Consider the following 26,100-nt stretch of genomic DNA (forward strand, 5'->3'; position numbering starts at 1 on the left):
ATTTTTTTTGGACAAATAATCGTTGCTTTACTTAAAAACTGAATGTTTGATTTCTACTTGTATTAGCATTTGGGAAATAAGTATTGTCCTCATTTTTATGGCGACAAATTAATGTCCATGCCAACTCTGTACCCTAGACACCGTCCCAACGTGTTCCCAACAATATTTCATTCTTTCTTATCACAACATCTAAATCTCGTACTCTCGACTTATCAACCTGTCACCGAACTGTGGTGGTTTTTTGCTAAGATATCCACTCAAGCAAAGCATAGTTCAAGACTATGGATCACCTGTTGGTAAGTATCAGAAAAAAAAATCCATTTTTTTTTCATGGTTCCCAACCTAAGTGGGTTGTTTGCACTTTTTTTAAATCCACTTCGTTAGAGAGATAACAGCTGAACAGTCAAATTTTAAAAAGAGTGAGAAATCCAGCTAACAGATGTGTGCAAATATCGTTTACCATGACAAGTGTTGAATACTGTCGGTGTTGATCCGGTTAAGTAAACGACACCACCGTCAAAAATTAGTCTGATCAATAAGAATTACCAGGTATTATCTGTTTTAAATCTTTTAACCGCTTGAAATCTAACACCGCTAGAAAATGTGAAGGTGGTCGATGTAAACTTTTAGAGAATGAATCATGCATGTGCATCAAACAACTTTGGACCCTGGTTTGGTTGCGTGCTACTAAATTTCAAACGTGAGCGTGATTAATTGGTTGCGAAAGTTCCTCCTTAATGGTAATACTTGGTGATAAAGATTTAGGGGAAAATTTCCCCACTAGTATTTCTCCGTCGATAATCTGCATTTTACATCAAAAGAAATAGTATTTATGGCTAGACAGCTTTCGTCCCCCTTTCTAGATTTTTAGATGCAAAACAAAATTTTTCTTCTCACTCAGGTCTTTTCGGCGTGGTCCAGGGAGAAAAGGCATGTTAAATGGGTGAATTTAACACTGCTAGTGGTGTTTATTCAGTTGACGAATTTGTGTTTGAAAGCTGTATTTGTTTTCTTAGTGGAGAGGGTGTTTTTGATCAGGTCTAAAGATGTATTGCTTATAAATATTCAGTATTAGGACACGAGGTGATTCATTTGACCCACGTTGAATGGATATGCAAAGTGAACCCGTCTGTTATAAGCACAACGCAATTCTCTAATTCAGCTCTGGAAATTTTTTTCGACTGCGGTGTATTGCCGAGCTGGTACTTTTCAGAGAAGCCCATAAAGGCTTGACAACCAATTCACTTCCAAAGCAAAAGAGGTGCACAAACCACTACCGCTGCTTTTCGAGTTTTTTTTTCCGCGATGCATGTGAACATTTTTCCAAGTGCTCTTGGAGCCCGCGGTGTTGAGGCCGCTGATTACAGTTGCAAGTCGATGAAAGCGGTCAAGATCCCTCGAAAGGTAAGAAAGGTCTAAAAAACCACATTTTTGGCCCCGACAGTATTTCAGACATTTATTTTTACAAGAATTTGTTAGTGTAAGCGCTAATCTCATTTGAAACTGTCCGGGATAGCTTAATACACGCTGTTTCCGTTGCGTTAGCTTGTGTAATGACGTCTCTTGCAAACCGCCTTTTCTCGTCCCAGTTGTTTTATCTTGCGACACGAAAACGCTAAAAACAGATCGTTAAAAGACAGCTTAACTGCCACACCACTTAATCAACTGTTTATATTTTGATAGCTATTAAAATTTTTTGAAGAATCCCTCTTGATCTATGGATAGTGTCAAAGTTATCCTTCAATTCAAAATGCCTTCAAGGCGCTCAGAGATTCGAGCAATTTGGTCACGCTCTTAGCATTGAACTGAAGTGAGTCGTGGCGGCTTGTTGTTATGTTTTTCCGGTTTTCTATTGGAACGTCATTCATTCATTCATTGAAAACTAGGGGAAGTGAGACGAAATTCATCGAAGTTTAAAACAACTGAATTGTATCTCAGAGGTGAATTACATTGCATCCATTAGGTGATGAAGATTAATGAAAGAAAATACTTGCTAGATACGTGTGCTTGCTTGTCGCGAGTTGCGAATTCTCTGTTGATGTCTACGAGGTACCTTGTTTTGAAGACATAAATCTTGAATCATTCCGGTATTTATTCCTTACCGCGTGTGCTAACAGGATTCCAAGGTGATTTAGTCGCAAAAGCCTTATCCCTCTTCGACTTCCGTACCCAATTTGCGTATGTTCACAGTCCATGGCCAGTGGCCATGAGGGATTGAAATAGCATACTTCAACAATTTTCTACCCTTTTTCCTCGTCATGGCGTTTTCTATGTCCAGCTGGTTCAAGCAAAGATTCCGCATTGTGTTCCGGCTTAAAAACTCGTATGTCGCCTTCAAACAATAGTCTGTCCTTGCTAGAAAAGTGTGGCAGGGAAAGAACTTCGGCTAATTATGAAACTTGAAACTGTGTGGTTTGAATAGTTTCGTACTTTGTGTGGTTAAAGACAAGCCACAGTTATGAGGGGTAAAGATAAAAAGCCCGCACAAAAAACTATACAGAGTTAGACATTTAACACTTTTTTTTTCATTCGAAATACAATAAAAGAATTCTCTCCTTTCTTATGCACATTTAGCTATTGCATAAAAAAAAATTTTGTCACCGAAGCGATGTCAAAAGTTTCAAAATGTTACGTGTCAAGTATTAAAACTCGTCACCTATTACATTGTTTTTCCAAGAAGTCTTGACTGCTAATTCAAATATATATGTTAAATATTAGTCTTATAAACCTGTCCCTCTGTGATACCAATAACTTTTATTCGCATTGCCCACGTTTCTCAATCAACAACAGCTTCTATTTTAAGACGCACAAAAATTCTCTCTTTTGTTAAAAGTTCCAGCGAAAAATTGAATTTCTCCAACCCTAGGAATCCTCGTGAAGCGTTGTGACAACCACTTCGCACCACACGCGATCGATTTTCTCATAATTTGCTCACGATTAGGCGCATGTTGTTTGATTGTATAATCTATTACGAAGTGACAACAAGTGTTAAGCAAACAATATCAAAAGTCCGGCTGTTGTAACATGCATTCAACTGACTGATACATGATACTTCGATCTTCAACCTTGTAACCCTCGCTCGTTCGTTCGGGAACAATCATTGTATGATTCGCACGTGAAGTATAGCGTGCTATGTCGCAAACCTTTTCATGCGAGTGTTTTGGTGCAGAGGAGTGTCTCATTGAAACATAAGAGGTTACACTTTAGCATATAAATCCAGTGTGTAAGTCGATACTTTAAAGCCTTTCCGGTGGCCTTCCGATCGATCAGTGCAGCAAGCCATTTGTCAGTCTGATGTTTCGCACGTAAAAAAAGATATTTTGCATATCACTCTACGCGTATAAACAATGTATCAAAATTTTAAATGATTGCGAGAAAACGTGGTAACAATTCCGAACCGCAAAAATAACGCTTGGAGTCAGTCACTGAAGCATAAAGCAGAGAATCATCATAGATCATCACGCTTAAAGAAAATCTGACTCATTTTTCGGGGCAAGGAATCCTGGTGATTGATAAAGACTTGTACAGCTCAAGTTTTTCCTGTACACGAAAGGACCCGTGACGCGAGAGCAAACTTCATCGTGTTTATTGGATTCACTTTACTTTTACTACCTTTTTCCAATCAAGTAACTTATAAGGAAGAGGCGAGAAAAAAAATAAGTATTTTCAAATCGGAAGGAAACCAACTTTGTGCCAATAATTGGTACCTCTTAAAATCTTGGAACAAAAAACATTTTTGAATTCTCTTTATACCAGCGTCATTCGTAGAAGCCAAAACATTTTAAACATTGTCTACGTGTCGGAGAAATATGCAAATAGCTCTAAAAAGAACGAAGAAAAGGCAAGTTTTAACAAAAAAATTTTTTGTTCTTTTAGTTTTGTTCATGAAAATGTCTTCATCAGCGCCTTATTGTTATCTATAATTCAGAATGATCTAAAATATGTCCGCGAAGTTGTCTAAGGTTTCGTGACTACAACCCAAACCATAGAGCCTTACTGAAAAGAAATAATTAGCATATAGATTATTTCAACGAAAGTTGCCGCTATGTAATTTTCTTAAGCTTTTAAGAAACAAAGAACTTCGTATTTCTGGCGACTTTAGCAGAAAAATGTTAGGGAACTTGAGCTCGATAGCAAATTGAGTGTAGACATGTTAGAGCAGCATGGGGCTTATGCTCTAAAATAAATAACATGATCTTGGAGTCCCACGACAAAAGCTTACATCTGCGGGGTTCTTTCAATGAGAATTATAATTTGAATAACACGCAAGAACTTCGTCGAAGGTATCATCATATTGGAGCTGCTTAGCGAGTGCTCTTTATAAAAACATTATTTAGCTTTCTTACACCGCGCACGAACTTGTTGATTTAAAGTTTGCTCTTAATGTTTGCTGAGAATTCACTTTAAGTATTTGTTGGCAAACAGAGGCTTCGCCGTCGTGTAACTCAATCTCAAATATTGGTGATGTTCTGTTCAATATTGATCTGTTTGGGTTCAAAATATCCGGTTTATCCTATGGGGTTAATTATATCGAGCAATTTTCTCGCCTTTCCAAATTCTAAGCACTTGTAAACAAGACACAATTACTGTGAGATCTTGCTAGAGCTGGCTAAACGCGCGTGGAAAGAAGCTCTTGAAAGATGAAAATTCAGTATTTCTAAAGGTCAGTTTCGAAACTACAACAGATGTGTTTGCCTCTGCCATAGAGAGGATAACATTGCAAGGAGTAAGCGCTTTCTTTTACTTGAGGGATTTCACCGGTCTCAGAGTTTCCTTGCATCGGGTGTAAAAGTCATTAAGACATCTCGCTGACATAATGAAATAAAAGAAGCCATTTATTGAATAATTAATCAAATCTGTTCAAAATTTTACGCTTTAAGTTGGAAACTCACCCAACAGAAAACTAGCCATGTTTAGCCTCAAATCTACTTTATGTTTACAAGCACTTCAAAATAAAGATTATCAAAAGATAAATGACCTCACAGAAAGCTTTCAGAGCGTCGCCCAACTCAAGCATTAACAAGTGTGTTACGGTCTACCAACTAACTTCTCATCACTCCAGAAAAGCCGATCATTTTAACTGATGTAAACATATGGCCTGTTCCTCAAGTGGGCGTTCTTTTGGGGGGCCTTTGCAATTTTCTTTGACCTAGAGTTAAAAGTCTCAGAAGCTTCATTTTGTTATGGTTCGCATGTGAACATCAAAGGGAACCGACATCTAATCTGGTATAATTCAGAGCACAAACCGTACCCTGCTCTAAGTCACGATTCAGGAAGCATTTGTCACTTTTCATTTGCCAATTTAATCACGCGTAGCCGAGCGAGCTGTACATCATCCGCGCTGTCGTTCTACTCCACGTGAAAATCGCCGCATCCTGACAGCGTCTACCTTCCCGGACATGGTTAGGTAGGATCGAGGTGCGCGAATACTTTTCGGTTAAGCGTTTGACGGCTCTCTCACGCCCACTGCTTGGGCAAACAAAGACAGCAAACATACAAAAGGATCAGTGAAAATTGTGACAAGGCTCCGCCTGCCTGTTTATATACCATAGATTATTGGGTGTTGGATAGCATTATTATACGATTTGCTTTCTTAATCTGCCAATCGCCAACAAGGTGAAGTGTACACAAGTACTATAAAGCATCGGGGGGCCTCAATTGATTTGCAAATAATTGGAAACTTTAATACGACAGAAAATAATTAAAATCTGTCTGGCTTGCCACTCAAGCCCTTGTCAATTCCCAGAAGCATCTTTTGAAAAGTGATCGGTGCGACCTGATGGATCACAAAGCTTCGCCGCTGCACGAAATTTAAACCGTATTTGAAGTGCGTTCGTGAAGTAGATTTCCCTCAGGCGATAATTGGCGCAAAATCGAACACTTTGGCCGCTGTGGAGTGGAGTGAGTGTGTGGAAGGCATAACCTACCGTGACTGACTAACGTTTTGTGCCACCGACTGGTAGAGCCCGGGGTTATAAAACATTTAGCACCGACCGTGAATTAAGCTTAATTATGACGTCCCAGTTGGGCCCTATAGGTACGAACAGTACAACGCAAGCAGCGCCTAGACAAGCAGGTAGTAAGAGAAAACGCTCGCAAACTCGTGACCTGTCGCCACCATTGACTCCTCTATCTCCTTCCTCATCTCATTCAAAGAGAACAGAGAACGCTACATCCGCCTTTGAACTGATCGATTCCGAGGTAAGGATATAAGCTGTATATTCTATAAACTAAGTCAAGTGGTGCGCCGATCGCTGTTTGCACTTGTCAAAATACACTTGATCCGCTCAGTAGAACCTGTAAAGAGGTGTTCGATCATTTCACAGACTCTCTAACTGACGTCTCTTCGATTCATCCTATGGCGGTGAGAAAATTTCCCAACAGCTTTGAAAGCTTCCCTCAATTGCGAGCCGATGTCGTAAGTGCGCCTAGCTAGTGAGGGTCACATCAGTAGCAATAATACATCGCGTGCTATTTTCATAAGATAATAGAGTTATTAAATCCATATGTGTTTCCTGTCTTGCTAGGATCGAGTCCTTGGGCTCCATGGTGTAAGCACGGTTAGTGGAACAGGAGTCGTTTCTTCGCCATCAGCCAATGTGACTAGCGCTGGTTTAGTGTCTTCGTGCGCTCCTCGTCTTTCACACACACCACCTCACGACTTTGTCCTCTCCTCGCCGATGCAGCCACAAACGCACCAATATTATGCCCCGCAATACAACCCTTTGCATTATCAACAACAACAGCAGCCAAGGTTCGACTTCACGCACCCTCTCGAACCTTTCCAAGCAGCACATTCATCACAATTCGGCAATGGTCCAGCAGGATTTCACCCAGTATCAGCAGGAGGAGCACATCAACCCTTAGCTGGCCCAACACATCCTCAACCTTCACAGCATCAAGCAAGGCATCCTCTCCGAGCCCGCTCTGAGGTGGAAGCTTTACAACAAGTACACATGAACCAATTTGCTGGAGCGGCCATGGAACACGCGAGAAGGAGTAGAGAAGAACTTTACTCAGCTGTTAGGCGGCCTGATATGTTTGACATGATAGGACCGGGTAACATTCAAGAATCTCAGGTAAAGTACTGTGTCATCTTTTTCCCTTTTAGCCACACACCACGTATTTTACCTCTAATTCTTTGCCTCAAGAATATCAACTTTGCGATAACCACGCTCCTTGTTTCCTCTCCGCCATTTGCACACTTCGTGACGCAACACGGGAACAAAAATGCGACGGCAAGAAATCGCAAAAGAACGTTTCACGCAAAATAATAATCTTAGCCTTTCCTCAGTCACAGAACTGTAACATTTGTGCGAGAGATAAAGAGCATTGCGAGATACCGCCGAGTAATAAGCCCACATGTACACATCTGCGATCAAAAATGTCAGTTAGGTGGTGAATGATGTTTCACAGTTAGCACATGTAAGCAAACTACATCGGAGATACGACAATCTCAAGGTCAGGGACAAGTGACAATTTCGAGTCCCCCGGTCAATATTATCTTATAAAGCCTGTAGCGTTATTCCTGACGCGGTTATAGCCGACACTCAACGCAAATTTCCTTTCTATTTTCCTATCTACACATAACTGAGGCTATATTTGTCAGCCCTTCGACTGCCTTATCACATTTTGGGGTTGCCTTCGAAGTTTATTCGTTATGTTAAGCGATGAAAAGTCGTGCGGTGTTAGTTTGTTTTTATGAGTTTACTGGAGTCGTGTAAAAGTTTGATGACTGAGAAATTTGCTCCCCACAACTTGGAACAATGTGCGTGTTTTTGTGAAACAGTTGCGGTGATCAATAACACGAGAGCCGGACTGCATAAGTCACGACAACAACATTACTCAAAGAACTCTCTAAAGCATGGAAACAAAACGGATTGAACAGCCTGAAATCCTGTGGTTTGAATACGAATAGCTTTCTTCACTTTTGTTCGCTCCAAACAGTTTTCTCCGCGATTTTGTTGATGTTAATGAGTGAAGTTTCTGGGGGCTATTTTCATAGGAAACAAAGCTTTCAAAATGCTAACTACTCGCTCACCAACCCCTGACAAACGATTTGCTTCACTTAATGTTCTCCAGGTGATAGGTCTTCCAGGTGAATATTACTCGTGGAGAGAAAAAAGATATAAGTATCCTCTAACAAAAGATTTTATGCGTGGCTTCCTCAACACTGTGGGATCAAAATGAAAGAAAGTATTTCATAGGAAAAGCATTTAAACGAAGCCTAAAATTTACATCTTGAAGTCGTAAAGTACCCCATGCGGGGAGGAGACGTAAATAAATTCGAAACACTCGGTTATCAGCGAGAATTTACAACGGAAAAATTTAAACACCGACACAGCGAGGTGAAAATCACTTTCCTATCAAAGATTCTTTTAAAGAAGAACGCGAAAGAGATCCGGTAGTACACGGGCGAAAAGCAAGCAGTAAGGAACACGAAGGATACATCAGCGTAGCGAATGATTTTCTTTTGGCGTTTATAACCGCAAAGAACTATTATATGGCAAACGTTGGATGAAGAAAGATGTTTTGTGTTAAAAACGATAAAAATATATAGCATGGTGGGGATTCTTTTGACTACATTTTACAAATCTTTTTGTCTTTCTCAACAGCCTTCTCAGTTTGCTTCCATGGCGCGCGTAGCGCAATCAATAAGTTTCTGTATCGTGGTTCATGGCTCAGTTATGTTTAGACGGACTTAACTTTGGGCTCGCAGTGGGGAGCAATTAATGAAACAACCACAGTACTGCTCACCCCGTGAAAAACTCCACTCAAAATATCCGACATATCGATTGTTTGACACCTTCGTATTCTGTCACCAGGAAAATTTAAGCGCTTAAAGAATTCCTTCTCAATGATCAATGCGCCAGCTGATGTTTACACTCGTACGGCTGTGTTTAGCAGTTTGTTCCATTCGTGTTTCGTTTAATGACATAAATCTTGACCCTAAAGTACTTCACAGCCACTTCTAAAAGTGTGAAATACCACTGTGTTTCCTAATCTCATTTACTTAGTTTGCGTAAAGCTTTAAAAGTGATTTTCAAGCACGCGAACAAAGCCATCTATTGATCGCCTGCGAAGAGCGTTGCGAATATTCCTTCGTGATAATTACGAAACAGAAATTGCAAGTCTCAGGCATCCGGCCAAGTCGCGCTCGAGAAATTACAATAAAAGGGCGGAAAGCATTAAATAGATCTGAGGCTTTCAAATAAGAACGAAGCGATTAGCGAACCCATTTTCAAGCCCAATAACACATTTTTTCTTCAAGCAAAAACGTTTCCTTTTGATCTCCTTGGCGCGCTTTTGCGCGACACTCAAATTTAGAAAGTTTGACTACTGACTCAGGCGAATGATATTTCGAATAACAGTGGCACAAAAAGGAAAGTGAAGTATTATAGAAACAAGAAAAGTTTTTATAAATATCAGAAGTATTTCTCAGAACAGAAATTTTAAAACTACGCGAGGGTATTCTCTGTAATTAGATAAAGACTTAAGATATGTTATGCACAAAACCTCAAATACGAGTTTCATTAAAATTTTATTCCTTGATCCAACAGAACCATCGATCTTCAGCTCTGAGCAGTAAGAACGGTGAACTTCAACATGGACATCACAATTCTCGAGAAAGTAAGCTCAATTTCATTTAGCCACTCCCTATAGTTTTAACATTAGCGAGGCTTTTATTTGTGGTGTTTATGTCTAAGAAAATAATTGATATAAGAGAAAAATCATGAGTGCTCGTGTAAGTCTTCGATACAACTAAGTTGCCTCTGTTATTGTACGACGAGGTAAAAATATTGTAACATTTAAACTTAGCAACGTTGGGATCAAATTTCCACCAGATAGTTAAAATGAATAACTTTGTTCTATGAAATTAATATTTAAATCTTGATGTTCGTATTTGTGACTACAAAGGACATAAGAAATTTAGGTCAAGGAGTTTTCCTACTCGTGGCAAAAAAGCTTCAACTCCTTTGTAAGTTTTTCAAAATTGTAGTACAACTTGAGTAATCTTTCTTGATTTCAAATCATTAAAAAGCTCTCTTTGAATTCGTATTAGATAAGCTCGGAGGAAACGGAAAATGTTTATCAGCAGACTTTGCGTAGGACATTCGTTTTATATTAGTGATTAAAGAAAGATTTTATGCCAAACAAAAACACCATCAATCTTTTCAATCTTTCGCTCCTTGTCAAAGATATTTATAAGTCCATAGAGGTTTTCGTGTCACTTTTAAATCGAACTTCTTTCCTCTTCAATAGCATCATTCCAAGCTTCTAAAACTACACCTCGAATTTCGTCAATACCATTTTTCTTAAATAAAATAATCCGGTAAAATTATTTATCTTTTCAATCATTAGTGTAGAGACAATATTTAGCTTTGGTCATCGATCTTCCGTTGACGAGAAATACAACATAAAATATTGAAAGAATGGATATCCCCACACCAACTGAGGCAACTGAATTGAAAAATAAACTTTATAGTTGCGACTTCCCAGGGCACTTTAAGCCGCTATGATGAAACAGTATTATCTATTTAATAACTCGAGGGGAAAGTCTTCCCTTGAAATTTCGTCATCATTCATTGCTATTAAAAAGTGAAATAATACTGACGATTTATTTCGGTATAAAATTTAAGGTTTGAACTTACGCAAAACTGATTTTCCTGAGGCGTACAAAAGTAATTTAAAAGTTTGCTTCGTCTCTTGAAATCTTAATTGGCCTATTTTGTGTTTACTGTTCTCAAATAATTATTTCTTGGGCGTTAAATTTGACTTCAATTTTGGAGTGTTCTCTGACAAAATATTTGTATTTGAAGGCAACCGTTTGTGGAAATTTTACTCAAATTTTTTCTTCTATGTATTATCTAATAGTGTCATCAACGAGACTCACAAAATGCTTTCGAAATACACGCTGTTTAAATTTGTAAGCATGAGTCACCTTGAACTTCGAGAAACAATCTAGTTATGAGTTTTTTTTTTCCTCCACGAAATAACATATTAAGTAAGTGAGCAATCAGACTGTAGTCGATGTGGACTTAACATTCTGTCAAGAACAGCGTGAGTTAAACCACAAGTTTATTAACAGTGCATCAAAATCTTTGATGATATCCCAATCTATCTCTGAAGTCTCAACTGGACATTTCATTTATTTACTTTTGTCATGCTGGCACATTGTCACGAGTCTTAGAAAACTTATCAAAAACTGTCAGTATACGGAGTAAACGCCATCGGCGACAATTATATCAGTGCTTCTTGACTGAAACTTTATTCCGTTAAATAGTTTATTGAAACTCGGTGTCTTTTTCCGAAAGGAGTTCAGGTGACAGAGTTGTCACTCAAATGCCGCGACTCGACAATTATTTCATTCTGCACCCTCACAACCTTTAATTTACCACCCGCGGTTTCACTTCTCGTCTTTCCAAGGCGAGACTTTTTTTATATTATATTATTATTATTATTATTATTGGTATAATTAGTATTATTTCAGTGGTAATTCCAAAGAATATTACAACATCTGCCTGAAAAGTCGCCCGGAAGCCGTTGAAAGCCGCTTTTTAAGTCGAAATGAATCAGTGTACAGGTGGGAGACAGAGCTATAAATATTTCATGATTAAGTTGAAGTCTGTCCGGATATTTGGCAGAGAGAGAATACAAGGTTGTTCATGAGGGTGACAGCACGTTTTACAGGAGAATTAAAGAAAATAAAATTGCCAACACGTGAATTCTAGACAAAAAACCACCAACTGCCCCGGAGTACAAAAAAAATCACGTTATTTACGTGAGGATGCACATTTTCGACTTGTTGTTCCACGACTTCCTTTTGTTCTTTCCAGTCTACGCTAAAATTTTATTTTCTTTATTAAACGTGTTTACTTACTTTCCTTTTTTTTTCCTCAACATCACTTGCTGACCGACCGGTAAAGTTATATGACCTTGAAGATACATTGTTTATTGCATAAACAAATCATCGGGACTCACAAATTTTTCTCACCGGGGGTTCAAAAAAGTAAGAGAACTAAAACAAAACATATCCTTTCCGCATTAGAATCATCCAAAATCAGATCACTTTTCGCCTGCGTCATATAGCCAGTGTTATAAAACAGCTCAGTTTCGTTAAAGTTGGCTTAGTGGACCTCTAGTTATTACACAATTTAATTTTAAGGAATTTAGTATTTCGAGTAACTGATAGTATCTCCAGAAATCTTACCAGGTAAACAACACAACAACAGAAAATCTCTTCAAGAAAATATGGCCGCATCTTTTCCTTTTAATACAATTCACCTATACATATAAGTAAGCAAACAACTCGAAAACAACAAAATTAAAATAAAAGACTATTTGTTTGCATATCAAGTGCTTTAAACATAATTGTCTCTATCGGTTTGGCATTTCGTGCACAATGTTCGAACTGCTTGAACCGTGAAACCAACTCAAGTGCTAAAAATACCTTTATAAAACACTGCTTAATCAAGCTGACGCCACAACAAGTGTTATTAAGGCTCTCTAAGTTGTCGGCATCTTTTGTGAATTTGTAATGCCGTCGTTATGTGCTTGCAACATGTCTTATTCGTGTTCCTTAATAGTTTGTATACTGACAGGGGCGGAACGTTTTCTTACATCGCTGTTTGACCACATTTGTCGAACAAAAAGGAAGTTCTTCTTTGTCTGATTTTGAAAGCAACCATTTTACAAAGTCACATTTTTTACCGTATGTGCGGTCGCCAAGTGTTGTGTAGCACAGCCGGCAGACAAAACTCCAATTTAGCCTTTCAAATTAACACCGTGTTTTTTCAGGCCTCCCTTTATTCATTTCAATATTTTAAAACCTAAGTGTTACCTAGTAACGTGTCAAAACTGAAATGGAGACACTTTCACCTCTCGCCTTCATTGTTCTAAATTACCGTTACTTGCTTTTACGCGCACAGTAGGTGTTGTTAATTGGTAACTCTGCAACAAGTTTTGCTGAATGTGTTGATGTTTCACAACACTATAGGTTATTTATGATAAGTGCTAAGTACTACGAGTTGATTCAAATTAAAACCACTTTGGACGAGATTTTAACGCCACGTTCTTTATATTTTATAGTGTGTTATTTTAAGCCAGTTTGCCTTGCAGCTATAATACGGTACTTGTTTGGTTAAAACGCTGCCCATTAGATGCTTCAGTGATCAACATGTGTAAATTCAGCTGTAGGGGGAGAGCTTGGTGAACCTCGCCGGTTTTACATGTGTCATTGTCTTCTGCCAGTCTGCGTTTTGACATCATTCCCCGACACATTTCCAAACGAATGATTTTAGAGAAAGTTCCAATCATGACTCGATAAAATAATTTTCCACAAAATGCCTGTAGCATTATTTTCCATTTTATTTCAATTTTTATCAGATACGTTGCAATTTTTTATCTGAGGTGCACATTCAGTAAATGTTCATTTTAACTAGTTTCCATCAGTGCAAGTGAGATTGATATAATACCGATCACGACAGTCTTGAGTCAGTTATGTCTCTCATACAAGTTCTCTGAAAGATTAATATCGGGCAGTACGGCCTGAGGGAGTAGGAGGGAACATTTCACAAATCACTATTGGTTGTTTGGAACCACAGTTTAGAAAAAATGCGGGAATCATTTTACAGAATAAAACTGTGATTTCGGAACTGTTTTATTCCTTTCAGGCGCATTACCTTTCATTTCCTTCAAAAACTAAGAAAAACGAATTAAAAAAATCAATAATCTAGCGAACTATAGCCCCTCTAATAAAAAGTCTAATCCATAAATTTTTTGCTATACATCCGAGTTTATCCATTTGTGTCAAACCAACAACTATATAATTCGTTGTTGATGAGTGTTTGTCGTTTGTTTTGATCAATACCGGTTCCGAGGGCTTTATTCTTTAAGCTCAGACTCGGGCTTACAAATGATCGTTATTTTATAAAACTTTATTAAAAACACAGTGTAATATGTGAAAGCCTATGGATATTAAAACAGGGCTTTAATCTCACCGCCGGACAATATTTTCCAGATTTAAAAGCCACCATTACATTGAAGAGGCGTAACCAGCCTTTGTTCCTAAAGCATCTTAAATCATTAAAAATATTGAAATAAACCTGACGTTAAAGAAATAACAGTTACAGATTCCACCTGATTTTTCTAACTTTCCCTCCAGCCATACTTTACTTTATTTAGAAAACATGGTACGTATGTTTTTTTCATAGTCGATCACTTTTCGCTTGGTTCTAGTAATTTTTCCGCGTTCTCAGCTCAAAACACATGGAAAAGCTTCCTCACTTAAAATTTAGGATTAATTAGGTGTTTATTGTTTCAAAGAAGCACCTTCAAGGTGTTTCTTTAAGAAGGAAAATGGACAAAAACAAAATATTCCGATGTAAAAAACGTGAATCGTATTAAAGAACGTGAAAACAAAGCCTGCAAAAAGTTAGTAGCCACAATAAAAAGTGTTCAAGAACGTGAGTTGTATTCATGTAGTTTGCTTTACAGCAATGAAAAATTGAAGATAAGTGAAAACAGAAGTTTACATCGAGCAAATGTAAAAAAAAAAACAACGACACTTGGAGCGCAAAAAAACGCGAATTTCAATTCAAGCAAACAAAAACAAAAAAGAGTTGGAAGAACTAATCGAAAACGTTATACTGATAACATCATGTGAAATGGGATGTTTACCATGGTACGATAAAACGTGAGTGAAATGAGAACGCAAGCAAAAAAACGAATTTCACTTAAAGCGGGATTAGAGCTGAGATGTAACAATGAGAGAAAAATCTTACATTTATGCTTAAAAAATGGCAGGAATCATTAGAATTTCACATGATGTAGAAATTGGTTTGCCAAACGGTTTCAAAGCAAAATTAGCAATTTGGGGGTCCTGGATTCTTGTAATTAAAGCTGAAGCCCTAAATACATTCACTCGTAAATCAGTGATTTTTATTTTTCAACATGATCTTAAAACAGCATAAGATTTTTCTCATACACTTTTTGGGTGATAATCGGTGTCCCCCATGTTAAAAATCACACAACGATGCAAGGTGGCAATAATTTTCAGAGCCTGTTCAAATTTAATTTGAGCTATAAACCGCCGCAAGCTTTGCTTGTAAAAGCACTTAGCAAAGGATACTTGGACACTTGTCTGGAATAGAATTTGTCTTAAGCCCTTCACAACTAGCCTTGTTAAGATTATTTGTCAAGTCTTGTAAACCATCATATTCTTTCTGTACTAGTTTTTTTCTCTGACAAATCTACTTGTTCATAATTTTTACATAAACTCATAGGAATCTTCCATTTACACTACAGGTGAAAGCATATGAAGGAAAACTTAATGATGAAAACGTGGTTTGAATATCTTGCACTCGTGATTTCCGTTATCTTTTCTTTAGGTCACAGCAATAAAGCAAAGCACATTGAGCGTGATTCCCGCGAGGAAGCAGATTCCGACAGTCCTGTCCATCCTTCCGACGTGTTCTGTTGTGTTCCAGGCCGATTGTCCCTTCTAAGTTCCACCTCAAAATACAAAGTCACTGTAGGAGAGATACGTCGGCGACTTTCTCATCCCGAATGTTTGAATGCTTCGCTGTTGGGTGGCGTGCTTAGGAGGTAAATTCGGATAACCAACGACAAATTTGAAATTTTTTTTGTTGGGCCGAATTGTTTAAGATACAGAGGTTACGATTAGGATTACTTAAGATAGACAGGTACTTTTATCTCTACCTATATTTTCAGTAGAACTTAAAAGTAACTCTAACATGTTTTATTTTTAAATTAGGGCGAAGTCTAAGAATGGTGGTAAAAGTCTGCGTGACAAGTTAGAAAAGATCGGTTTGTCACTTCCGGCTGGAAGAAGAAAAGCAGCTCAAGTAACGCTACTTACGTCACTTGTAGAAGGTAATTTTGGAAAATAAGTGAACTTACTAAATTTAGTTAAATATGTATAACCTAGTTTTAAATTAGTTGCGAGAACTTTCTGTTAATTGTTGAAACAATCCGGGATTACTTTCATTTTGCTTTACCTTGCTCTGTGATTGGTTCAGAAAACTAGCGCCATCCTCAACCAATCAGACGTAAAACGGATACCAGTCGTGTATAGATCACACGCGTTTTCCCGCGCTTTTGGTAGTTTGCTTGTTTTTACCATGAGTTCTCATTGGCTAATTATTATGTTATCCCTAGTTATGATTGGCCATTAGTTGGCCCTTGCGATCTCTTAAGTTCCAGTTTTTTGACAATCAATTGAAAACTGATCAACTACACTCTATGACTCGTCGGAAAATCAGATATAAAACTAAAACCAATCGCGACTCAGCCTTCTGTATGCTTAGGCTACAGACAGATTTCTCGTAGTACTTTGAGTTAGTTAAAGCACCTGTGGGTATTTTCATGATTGCTGTTGTGACTACTGTAGTTTAGTTTTGTTATACATTGCACACAGCGGTTATTGACCAAAACGTCCACCAAAAACTATCGCAAAGACGCATTTTTTGAACGTTGGATCTCATTTTAAATAACTATTGAACAAAATATGCTTCGTTAACTTTCTGTTTCTATGTGCCCACATTTTTTTTTTTTAATTTCCGCCCTATTTTTTATGTAATTTCTGTTTCCTTGTCACAGGTGAAGCAGCTCATTTAGCTGCTGATTTTGATTACGTGTGTGAATCAGAATTTCCGGCAGCTCAGCTGGCCGAGCGACAGTACAGACAACATTCAGAACCATCAGAACAGCAAGCAAGAAAAAACGCAATTCTTGCAGCAAAGTACGTAACACTTTGTTAACCGAGACTTCGTAGTTCAAATAAAATACATGTAGTGTGTTCCTAGTTCACCATGTAGTTTTCTACCTCAATGTTGCCTTTCCAATGAAACTAATATATGCATACTAAGAGAATAACGTCTCATGTACCACTGAGGGTCTTTCTCACTGATTTTAGTGATTTATACGAAGTTTTTAGGTATGTTAGGCCAAATATTTGTCAACGCACCTTGAAGCGCGTGCTTTCTGTTTCGCGTTTCGCTTTGTGTTTTTCATAGAACGGAAAACGAAGTATTTCACGCAGGCCAGAAAGAAGTGCGAAACTGACAAAGCGCGAAACAAGCAAACAGGAATTAGAACAAAGTTAATGCCAAAGTTCAAATAACTCGACCTTAAAATGGCTTCCTATATAAATAGGTGCAAGTCACATTTAAATTCATTCATTCTCTAGATGATATCATGACTTAAGAGACATGAGGAAGATGTCTGATTGACGTTATTTTCTCTCTTTTGTAGACAATTGACAAAGGAACTACAAGATATTCTTGCACAGGACCCCTATCCTAAGACCAGGTTACCCAACAGTAACCTACCAGATTCCATATTACGTAGTCTTAACCAGTTTGGCTTAGTGACCCACGGTTTTGGTTCACCGGCGATAAACGCGGCCATGAATGCCTTTCAAGCTTACCTAGGAGAACTGCTTAAATTCCATGAAGGAAACGGCGTCAGTACCGGAAGTAGAAATCAAAACATTGTAAAAAACGGCGAGCCCTGAGTCAACAGATAAATATTATTCACTGTATATTTAGAAGAAAAAAGAAATAGAATTTGTATCCATCTCCTAGTTTAGATAGTGTATTATTACAGATGGGCTTACGAAGCTTCCGTCCCAGGACTATAAACGTGTATAGAATATATTATAATCATAGAACAGAGCCAAGATTTACGATACTTTCTTGACACAATGATATCTGACAAAAACTGACAAGGAGGGGTGGGAGGGGGATTGTACACATGACGAATTAGTATCACATTATTGCTGTTGTGTATGAAATATATTTAAGGCTCAGCAAGGACTGAAATTCAAACGCTAAATATTATGGTTTATTGTGGCTGTTAGTCGCTGTTAATTTCATGTTGCAACCGGCATGTTGCGGACTGAACCATTCTCCAAAAAGAGCAACACTTAAAATAGTCCAAGTAAACCTTCCGAAGACTTTCAAGCTATTGCAACTTAAATTATCGGAGAGAGGACAATTTGAAATTGTTCATAAAAAGAGAGGTTTGTACGACTGGAGGTTTGACAGGTGTCACCAGTCATACAGAGATGTTACTTTATCATCTTTGGAATTCACCTCTGAGACAAAAAAATTCAACGAATAAAACATTGTAAGATAAATAAATAAAGGATGCCCATATTTAGGCGCTGGTATAAATTTCTTGTTTTTTTCATAATTAGTGGTTTTTATTTCAAGACGTTAGGGTCTGTACTTTGAATGGTTGATTAAATTAAACACACATCTCGTCAAGAATTTTATGGTTTGATTTTTTAAGGGGGTAGGTCCGATTTCAGCGCCAGAGGTAACTTTCTGGAAATGTCAAGGAATTTTTTAACGCAAGATAGCTTGTGGGTATCGGCAAGAATAACTGTTTCACTTACCAGGTGATCTATAAATTTTGAGCAATCCTTAATGCACAATAACAAATAACTACACAACATAAAATACTGATATTTTCAAGCAAGTCAAAAACGAAAGACATGTTTGCTTTTTGTAAGTAAAACCAGTGCAACAGTCAGAGAATGAGGGAATTAATGGAGGCTGGGTCTCCTTCACTCGTCATGCAACGGAATTGATGAATGATGTACAAAGCACCAGCGAAAGTTAACTTATAAATACTTTCTCATGAAAGTGAGTTCTTTCGTTGCTAGTGACAAATAAGGAACTTAAACAATTCAGGTTCATCTTTTCAGGAGAACAAACTAAGGTTTAACTGAGAGAACACAACCATTAGAAAAGGTTTTAAAAGTATAATATAAAAGTAACAGATTGAGAAGAGTAATCCCCATCGGATATTAGACGAATATCAAAGCTACGAAGAACACTGATTAATTGTTAAGTCAAAATGCAAATGCTAAAACGCCGCTCTGAAATAGAGCAGTTACTGTACGATCACATTTTTGAGCTTCGGTCATTAGCTCTAAATTTCTCCAGCCCTTGTCATTTTTAAGAAAGCCATGGAGGGACTAATAAATCAGATTTCAAAACATTCTTGGGAACAAGACAAGCTGAGGGAGGAGTTTCTCGTGGGGGTTTCGAATCTCCTCCCCAGTTTTCTTGGCAGTTGAAAATAGAAACAAAATATACTTGCAAAAAGTTTCAGAGAAATCTCACGACTTTGTGGACTAAGTTTACATTGCCATGTACATTCAATGGTACGCGCATTTACCCCATGTAAGAAGCGATATTTCGGTTAACTAACTGTTTGATTTAAACCTTATGCTCCCAAAAGTGTTATATTTTTAATGTGTTTTTAGTGAGTAAACTTCTCAGAAAAACGGGCAATTTTGTAATCCAATTCTTGCTCCATTAATCCCAGACCGTGTGAATCCCAATCGGTTCCAAGCACATGTTCCCATCTGGCGAAATAACACTCCACATACTCGACCACCAACTGTCTGTGAACGTGAAAGGTGACAAAAGAACCCCTGTGTAGTTTGAAAACTTTGTGTACGGTTACGTATGAATCATGAGTCGTCCGTCTTGAGTCGCTTGTCCACGGAATCCTCGTCGGTCGTTTCGCTCTGCAGTTTCCTCTTTTTACTGTTTTGATCTGTTTTACCAGCAGAGTTAAAAAGCACTATAATAGTGGTCATGTTATCACACCCTGACCCGTCCCCTGCGGTGTCTGATGCCAAACAAGAATCGAGTAGCTGAAAAAAAAGAGCAATAAAAGTAATTGTGAGGTAAAACGCACTCTCAAGCCACACAAATGATGCCAAGGATATTTTCAATCGACAATGAGCAGGCAACTCACCGGATACCTTTCTGTGTCTCTTCCAAGAACAACAAAGACGACTCCATCAGACGAGAAACTTACTGAAATTTCTAAAACGAACGCCAACGAAACTTCTAAGAATACAAGGACTATGCCCTTCATAAAGGGCGCGTCCGAAACCACCTCGCTGATCCTACAACTCTACAAAGCTACGTCCATAGAACGATCACACGGCTGACTATACGCATATACAGCACTGATTAAGACTCGGACCACATGACTGATCTTAGAAAACTAGTTTGCTGCCTTGGAGCATAGCGTTCTGAATAGTTGTCAGTGATACAGAGTACCCTATCCCCACCGAAGGATCAGCATTAATAAATCATGACAAATTTATGCCACTCAAGTCTAACTTGCCCATATAACTGACCAATCATTTTTTTAAATGTAAAGCTGACTCAATACACTCAACTACGAGGTAATAACTTTAGGTTGTCAGTCATTGCTACCGACACCAGTCTTTCTCAGGACTAGCTGGTTCCCCTCTCGCTTCAAACCCTTTAGTGAATAAACACGTAGGTTTACCTCCTCACAAATCTGTGTAAGGTTTGGTTTACCGTTCTTCCTCTGTTCTCGTAATCTGTCTGACACAAAATCTACCACTTCTTGACTTCCTTTCACATTCCTAGAGGACAAAAAAATTAGGCCTTGAAGGAATCATCTTAACTCAAAACTTACATTTGTTACAAAGGGTACACAAGTTAGGTACGTTTTGCACGCCTAGAAGCCCGTCTGTGGAGGTTGTCACGGTTTCGAAAGAAGTGTTCTAGAAATGTTGCTTCTCTGTCTGGACGGAGTGCTAATCTATTGCATCCATTCTCTGACTACTCGTTAGAGTCCATGTATACTTCTGGGTGGAGAGAAGCACTTTGGGAAAAAGAGTGTTTTGCTCAGGAACACAACACGCGGAAAGGGCTAGAGGCTCAATGTGAATGTTAACTAAGTCTGCAAGTGAGCGCAGTATCCCATCCATGCAGAGCTTACCTCAGTTTCAGTAGCATGAAGCGACACGTAGTATTTTTGTACTTTCTCTAAATGGGATACTGATCCATAGCAATGTTACTCCTTAAAATTTCACAAGGCTTCCTGAAAATTCACCTCTAACACTTATACTCCTAGCTGTAGAGAGTACAGTGTCTTGCGTAAGGACACCCCAAAATAACCCGCCACGTGTCTAACCCGAATCTCTCAATCTGGAGTCCAGCACACTAAGCGTTAAGCTACCTTGTCTACCCTTAGCTCAAGGTTTAAACACAGACTTATCAATTTAGAGTCTAGTGCGCTAGTAATATGGACAGTAGTATTACTTACCATATTCCATCACAAGCGACTACCATAAACTCATCAGCCCTGAAATAAAAGTGTCTCAAATCAGTAACAACTAAAGAAAATTGAGCTGGTAAAAGAATTATACATAATATACTTTATAGTTTAGCAAAGCCCTTACTCAGTTAACTGTGTTTGTTTGACGTCAGGCATTGCAGTGATTTGCTGTTCGTGTGCGGATAATTCTGTTTGTAGTTTATAACTATGATCACCTGAAACAAAACAAACGAAAAAAGTAATAAAACTTCAAAAAAAACAAAAACAAAAAAAACTAAGAAATGTTTTACACCTTTTTTTTTTCTTTCTAAATTCAATATTAAAGACTGCAAGGTTGTGAGTTGTTTAAAAACTTGGACTTCAATATCACCTAATCAATTGTCAGTCTGAAACAACTGTGTACACTACAGTTCAAAGTTCTACTTAGTCCAATAGTTTATGTCTGGTTGCATACACCTTAAGAGCCCTTTTTCACAGTCACCTTGTAGCCGAAGGAGACCAAGTGTCTCTACACCAAATGCTTCGTAATTAGCTGAAGAAGACAGAATATCTCTACACCAAATACTTCTTAATTACAAAAATCAATCAGAACAAAAGTAAACATGACAAGCAGCCAGTGGGAACTCAAAGTAAACACAAGCCAGTCGCCACAAGCAAGATGAATGCCAGTGATCAAGTGGCTATTGGGTTTAGTTTTACATCTCCTAGGTCCAGAGCACTGTGCAAATTTTCTTGACCAACCACAGAACTCAGTAAAATGAATTCAACTCCTTCAATTACAGAATTAAACAGGGTATTCTCTCAACAAACCTAATGCTCTGGACAGATTTAACCCTCCATTGACTCTTCCTTCACAAGTTACTTTTCCGCCTGCTTTGTGGATTCTATTAAGTTCATGTTCATCCTCGGGTTTGTGGTCCATGGACATTTCTAAAGCCCTACCATTTCTACACAAAACACAACGTGAATCACCAACGTTGGCAACAGTTAATTGATTCTCCTGTAAGAAAGCTACAATTGCTGTAGTGCCACTGTCATATCCAACCTAAAAAAAAAGAAGCAGATATGTCTAAACAACCAGTGGTTCATCAAAAACGCTGGTTTAAGTTACATAGCGGCTATGTCAAAAAGAGTTCTTAAGAGTTTCTCCTTCTCCGTTGAAGGGTCTAGCTGTACCTGCCTTCCCCCGAGAGAGTGGGGGCAGGGATGAAGGGATAGAGACTCCTCCTGATTCTTGGTAGGAAGTCATCTTCAGCCCTTGGGGAAAATGATAAAAACAACCTCTATTCACCTCATCTGAGCCTGGAGGAACTTCATTGCCATCATCTGCATCATCATTAGAATCATCCTCCTCGTCGTCATCCTCCTCATCATCATCATCATCATCATCATCATCATCATCATCATCATCATCATCATCACTGTCATCATCATTATTATCTTCAGTCCCAGCTGATGCACCAGCAAATTCTTTTTCATTGTGACTATTCCCATACATACTTGAACACTTGTTTTCAGCTTCTTCTTGTTCAGGTTGTTCCTCATTCTTACTCTCATCATCCAAATCTCTTTTTTCCTTCTCCTTATCATTGTTAGCAACATCTTGAGTAGAATTTGTGCTAGACATGGAGCCTTCTTCTCCATTCTGTGAGCCATTTTCTTTAACCTTATCTTCTCCTTCCTCTGAAGAAATAGTTAGACAAGAAAGCTGAAATTTTCCTCTTGAAAACAAGAAATGACCTTGAAATAGAATTTTAATAATCTTCCTGGATAAAGTTAACAGATTCTGACTTACTAACGGAGAGACTGATTGATAGACTGACTGATTGACTGATGGACCACCTGAATAACTGACTGGGAGTGGTAACACTTCAAGTCCCTTCATGCTATAGAAACTGAGATAATCTCAGGCAGTGTGGGCCTCTTAGCTAAGTCTTGACTCTTTAGATTAGTTCCCAGTAGAGAGCAGCCAAGGCCAATCGCTGCAAATTTCAGGTCAAAAGAAGCGACCTGTCAAACCTTGAAAAACTTAACTATGTCAAAAACTTTGTCCACAATTGTTCGTGAAAAATAAGAAATGCTATTTATCATTTCCATTTACCATTTACCATTTTCAAATGCTATTTACCATTTCCACTCTTTGCATCAGTCTGATTACCATGTTCTTCATCTGCATCTTTTTCGCTACTTTCTGTCCAGTATTCAACATCTTCATCTTCTTCATTAGCACCTCCTGCTTTCTTAATCTGTTGTGTTGGCAACAAAAAAAAAATTAGTGCAGGACAATGTAATGACATTATGAATAAACCACAGTCAACTAAATAAGCCACATTCACACGATATAAATGCTTTACAAACTTTAAGGTTTTGTTTTAGTAAGGACAGTTATGAGGCTGACGAGTTATCACCGACACACCAACGAAGAATAAAAAGAACTAGACACTTATAGAAGAAAAAACATATACATTCATTACTTTTCCATTAAATATTGTATTTATTTTTACCAACCTCTTTCATTTTCAGCAGCAATTCACGCAATGGCATCGTTGCTTCTTTTTCTAACATTCCAAGATCTTCTTCCTCATCAAGGTCCTTATCAAGCCCTGCTAGTTCTTTCAGTTCTGTAAGACCCTGGAAATGAACAAAACTCATATGAAAACAATCTCCAAACAACAGTCAGGTAAGGAAACCTTTACATGGTATGTTAACTAGGTAGGGGAATTTTAGCTAAGGCTGACATCCTCTCAAAATAATCCTAGCATTTTTGTAAAGATGATATTTCTGAAAGAAAAGTAACTTGAAAAGCACTGATCTTATGAGAACAACAGATTATGTTTATTTATTTATTTATTTTGTTGTTTTTTTTTAAACAATTTCAATTTACAAAACACAATTACCCTACTTACAATGCAGGTCTCATTACAATATTCTACTTACAGAACAATATTTACATTACTTACGATATGGTTACTTATGCTGGCAATAAAATATAGTAACTGAATAAATCATTTGCAGAAAATACAATTACTTGCATTATGGGCTACTCAAACTATTAACAATGCAATACCCTACTTCCATTACTTGCTGAGCATACAGTTACTTGCAATACATACAATACGTTCAATGAAATACTTATATTACAGTAAAATATTCCAGTAATTACAATAAAATTCTAACATGTTCTTCAATATTATCAAAGAGATGAAGTTCTAACTGCTTAACTGATTTTTTTTAACCAACCTCCTCGCTGATGATTTGTTGATCCATTTCCAAAAATGAATCAATCATTGACTGTTTAATTTCTCCTTTCTTGTAAGTTCCCATTCTTTTCAGTACTTCTGGGAAGTGCTTTGCTACGTATTGTGCTACCTCAGACCCTAACCAAGAAACAAAATAAAAGTTAAGCAGTATGTATAACCTATGAATAAAACCATCTGTAGAAAACAATTTCACAAAAAAATTGTCATCATCTTGCAAAATCACAATAACAAATGACCCTTAAATATATCCCTGTTTCTTTTCACACAACCATGAGAAAGGTGCTCCTCTAATAACAAGTAACCCATTTATAACCCAAAGAAAATAACAATAAACCTCATCACTGTTGAAAGCAAAACTGAGATCAAAGTCCAATATTGCTTTGTCATACTCCAGTCACAATTTAAGAGAAGGTTTGAGGTTTCTCTTGTAGTGAAATAACTAACAAAATTATTATTTTGTTCCATGAGGTTCTTTTATTCCTTTCACCTCAACCCACCCCCCCCTCCTTCCTTGTTATCAGCTCCCTCACCCTAAAGATAACCTTCTGGAGTCCTTCATAACATGGAAAAGGTATAAGCCAGGAGGGCTTACACCACAGATTTTAGGATGTATTTTACCTCCATGGCCATCATAAACAGCAAACAGTGTGGAGTTTTCATCAAAATCAAGCATACATGTGTGGGCATCCTGTACAACAAAAAGAATTCCTGATCAACACTAATATCCACGGCTACAGTTGATGCTGAGTTCAGAATTCCTGTCATTTATATAGCATACATTCAGTGAAACCATATGTTCATTTGTGCATTTCTGCAACATTGTTTCAATGTTCAAATTACACACTACGTGCCTTTTTTCACACAAAGAATCGCCATCCAAGCTACTTAAATAATACATTAATGGACTAAAAACCTCTGCATCAAGGATACAATTGATTTAATCGAACGAAATATAGATTTTGTTATGTTTGGTTCTCTCTGAAATTAAAACCAATCTCGCTCGATCAATGTTACATGGAAAGACAGCGGTTCATTTTCATTTCAAACCAGTTCAGCGGTCGAAGTCAAGTAAAAAAGAAGCTGCAGAGATGCGACTTACTTTAGATTTAGTTAATTTAAAGTTTGCTTTTCAAATAACAAAACCATCGCATTTTCTGTCTCGTAGGCTTCAAATGGTTTCAAGTTAAATTTCGTGGGCTGATTTTCATAGTGGCCGAGTGTAATCTTATTTAATAAATACCATTGGCTCTAGCTGAAGAAAGCTAAAATGACTAGAATAATATACCAGTAGGCTACATGATCAACTTTTCACATTCCTTGTTTAAAACACGCTTATTTATCTCATGCATATGATTTCCCGTCGAAGGTCAGCTAGTTCAGCTGTACTGTACCTCCATAGTTACACGCCATCCTTGCATACAGGACACTCCATAACTAACATTTCCATTTTCACTGCCTTCGGAAATCTTCTCTGTTTTTGGTTTAGCCAGATAGGCACCCATGGTATCTTGGAAATTCGGTAAATAAAGAATGGGTCCGCGACCACGAGGATAAGCTGTGCTCTAGTGTGGATAAAATTTTGGATCTCGAAGTGTGCGGCACAAAACTCGCGGGCAAAGATGCGCGGGAGCTTCTTTGTTTTGGTATTTCTGCTGTATCTATGTAATGCGGACTCAGTTTAGGATTTCTTTGTAAATTT

At 37.8% G+C, this 26,100-nt stretch overlaps 2 protein-coding genes across 5 annotated transcripts; one reads left to right on the forward strand and one right to left on the reverse strand.

Moving 5' to 3' along the window:
• The first annotated feature begins 181 nt into the window (after nucleotides 1–181).
• On the forward strand, nucleotides 182–18,293 carry LOC131790770 (transcription factor AP-2-epsilon-like). Of its 4 annotated transcripts, none has more exons than XM_059108043.2 (7): nucleotides 182–296; nucleotides 6,528–7,079; nucleotides 9,561–9,630; nucleotides 15,390–15,606; nucleotides 15,776–15,894; nucleotides 16,621–16,762; nucleotides 17,275–18,293. In XM_059108043.2, exons 1-7 carry the CDS (start codon nucleotides 282–284, stop codon nucleotides 17,534–17,536), a joined length of 1,377 nt encoding a protein of 458 aa, XP_058964026.1. In that variant the 5' UTR covers nucleotides 182–281; the 3' UTR covers nucleotides 17,537–18,293. The 4 variants fall into 4 exon arrangements, with proteins under 4 accessions (XP_058964026.1, XP_058964025.2, XP_058964024.1 ...); XM_059108042.2 differs by lacking the exon at nucleotides 182–296 and adding an exon at nucleotides 1,291–1,404; XM_059108041.2 differs by lacking the exon at nucleotides 182–296 and adding an exon at nucleotides 5,676–6,201.
• A 182-nt stretch (nucleotides 18,294–18,475) lies between these two features.
• Nucleotides 18,476–26,002, reverse strand: LOC131790769 (protein phosphatase 1G-like). Its single transcript, XM_059108040.2, has 11 exons — nucleotides 25,793–26,002; nucleotides 25,020–25,089; nucleotides 24,382–24,518; nucleotides 23,650–23,772; nucleotides 23,270–23,387; nucleotides 22,433–22,824; nucleotides 21,952–22,186; nucleotides 21,266–21,356; nucleotides 21,130–21,168; nucleotides 20,344–20,443; nucleotides 18,476–19,693 (listed from the first exon to the last, which is right to left on the reverse strand). The coding sequence occupies exons 1-11, from the start codon at nucleotides 25,901–25,903 to the stop codon at nucleotides 19,508–19,510; spliced, it is 1,602 nt and encodes a 533-aa protein (XP_058964023.2). The 5' UTR covers nucleotides 25,904–26,002; the 3' UTR covers nucleotides 18,476–19,507.
• Nucleotides 26,003–26,100: the final 98 nt, after the last annotated feature.

This window comes from Pocillopora verrucosa, chromosome 2, assembly GCF_036669915.1.
Source record: "Pocillopora verrucosa isolate sample1 chromosome 2, ASM3666991v2, whole genome shotgun sequence".
Lineage (NCBI taxonomy): Eukaryota > Metazoa > Cnidaria > Anthozoa > Scleractinia > Pocilloporidae > Pocillopora > Pocillopora verrucosa.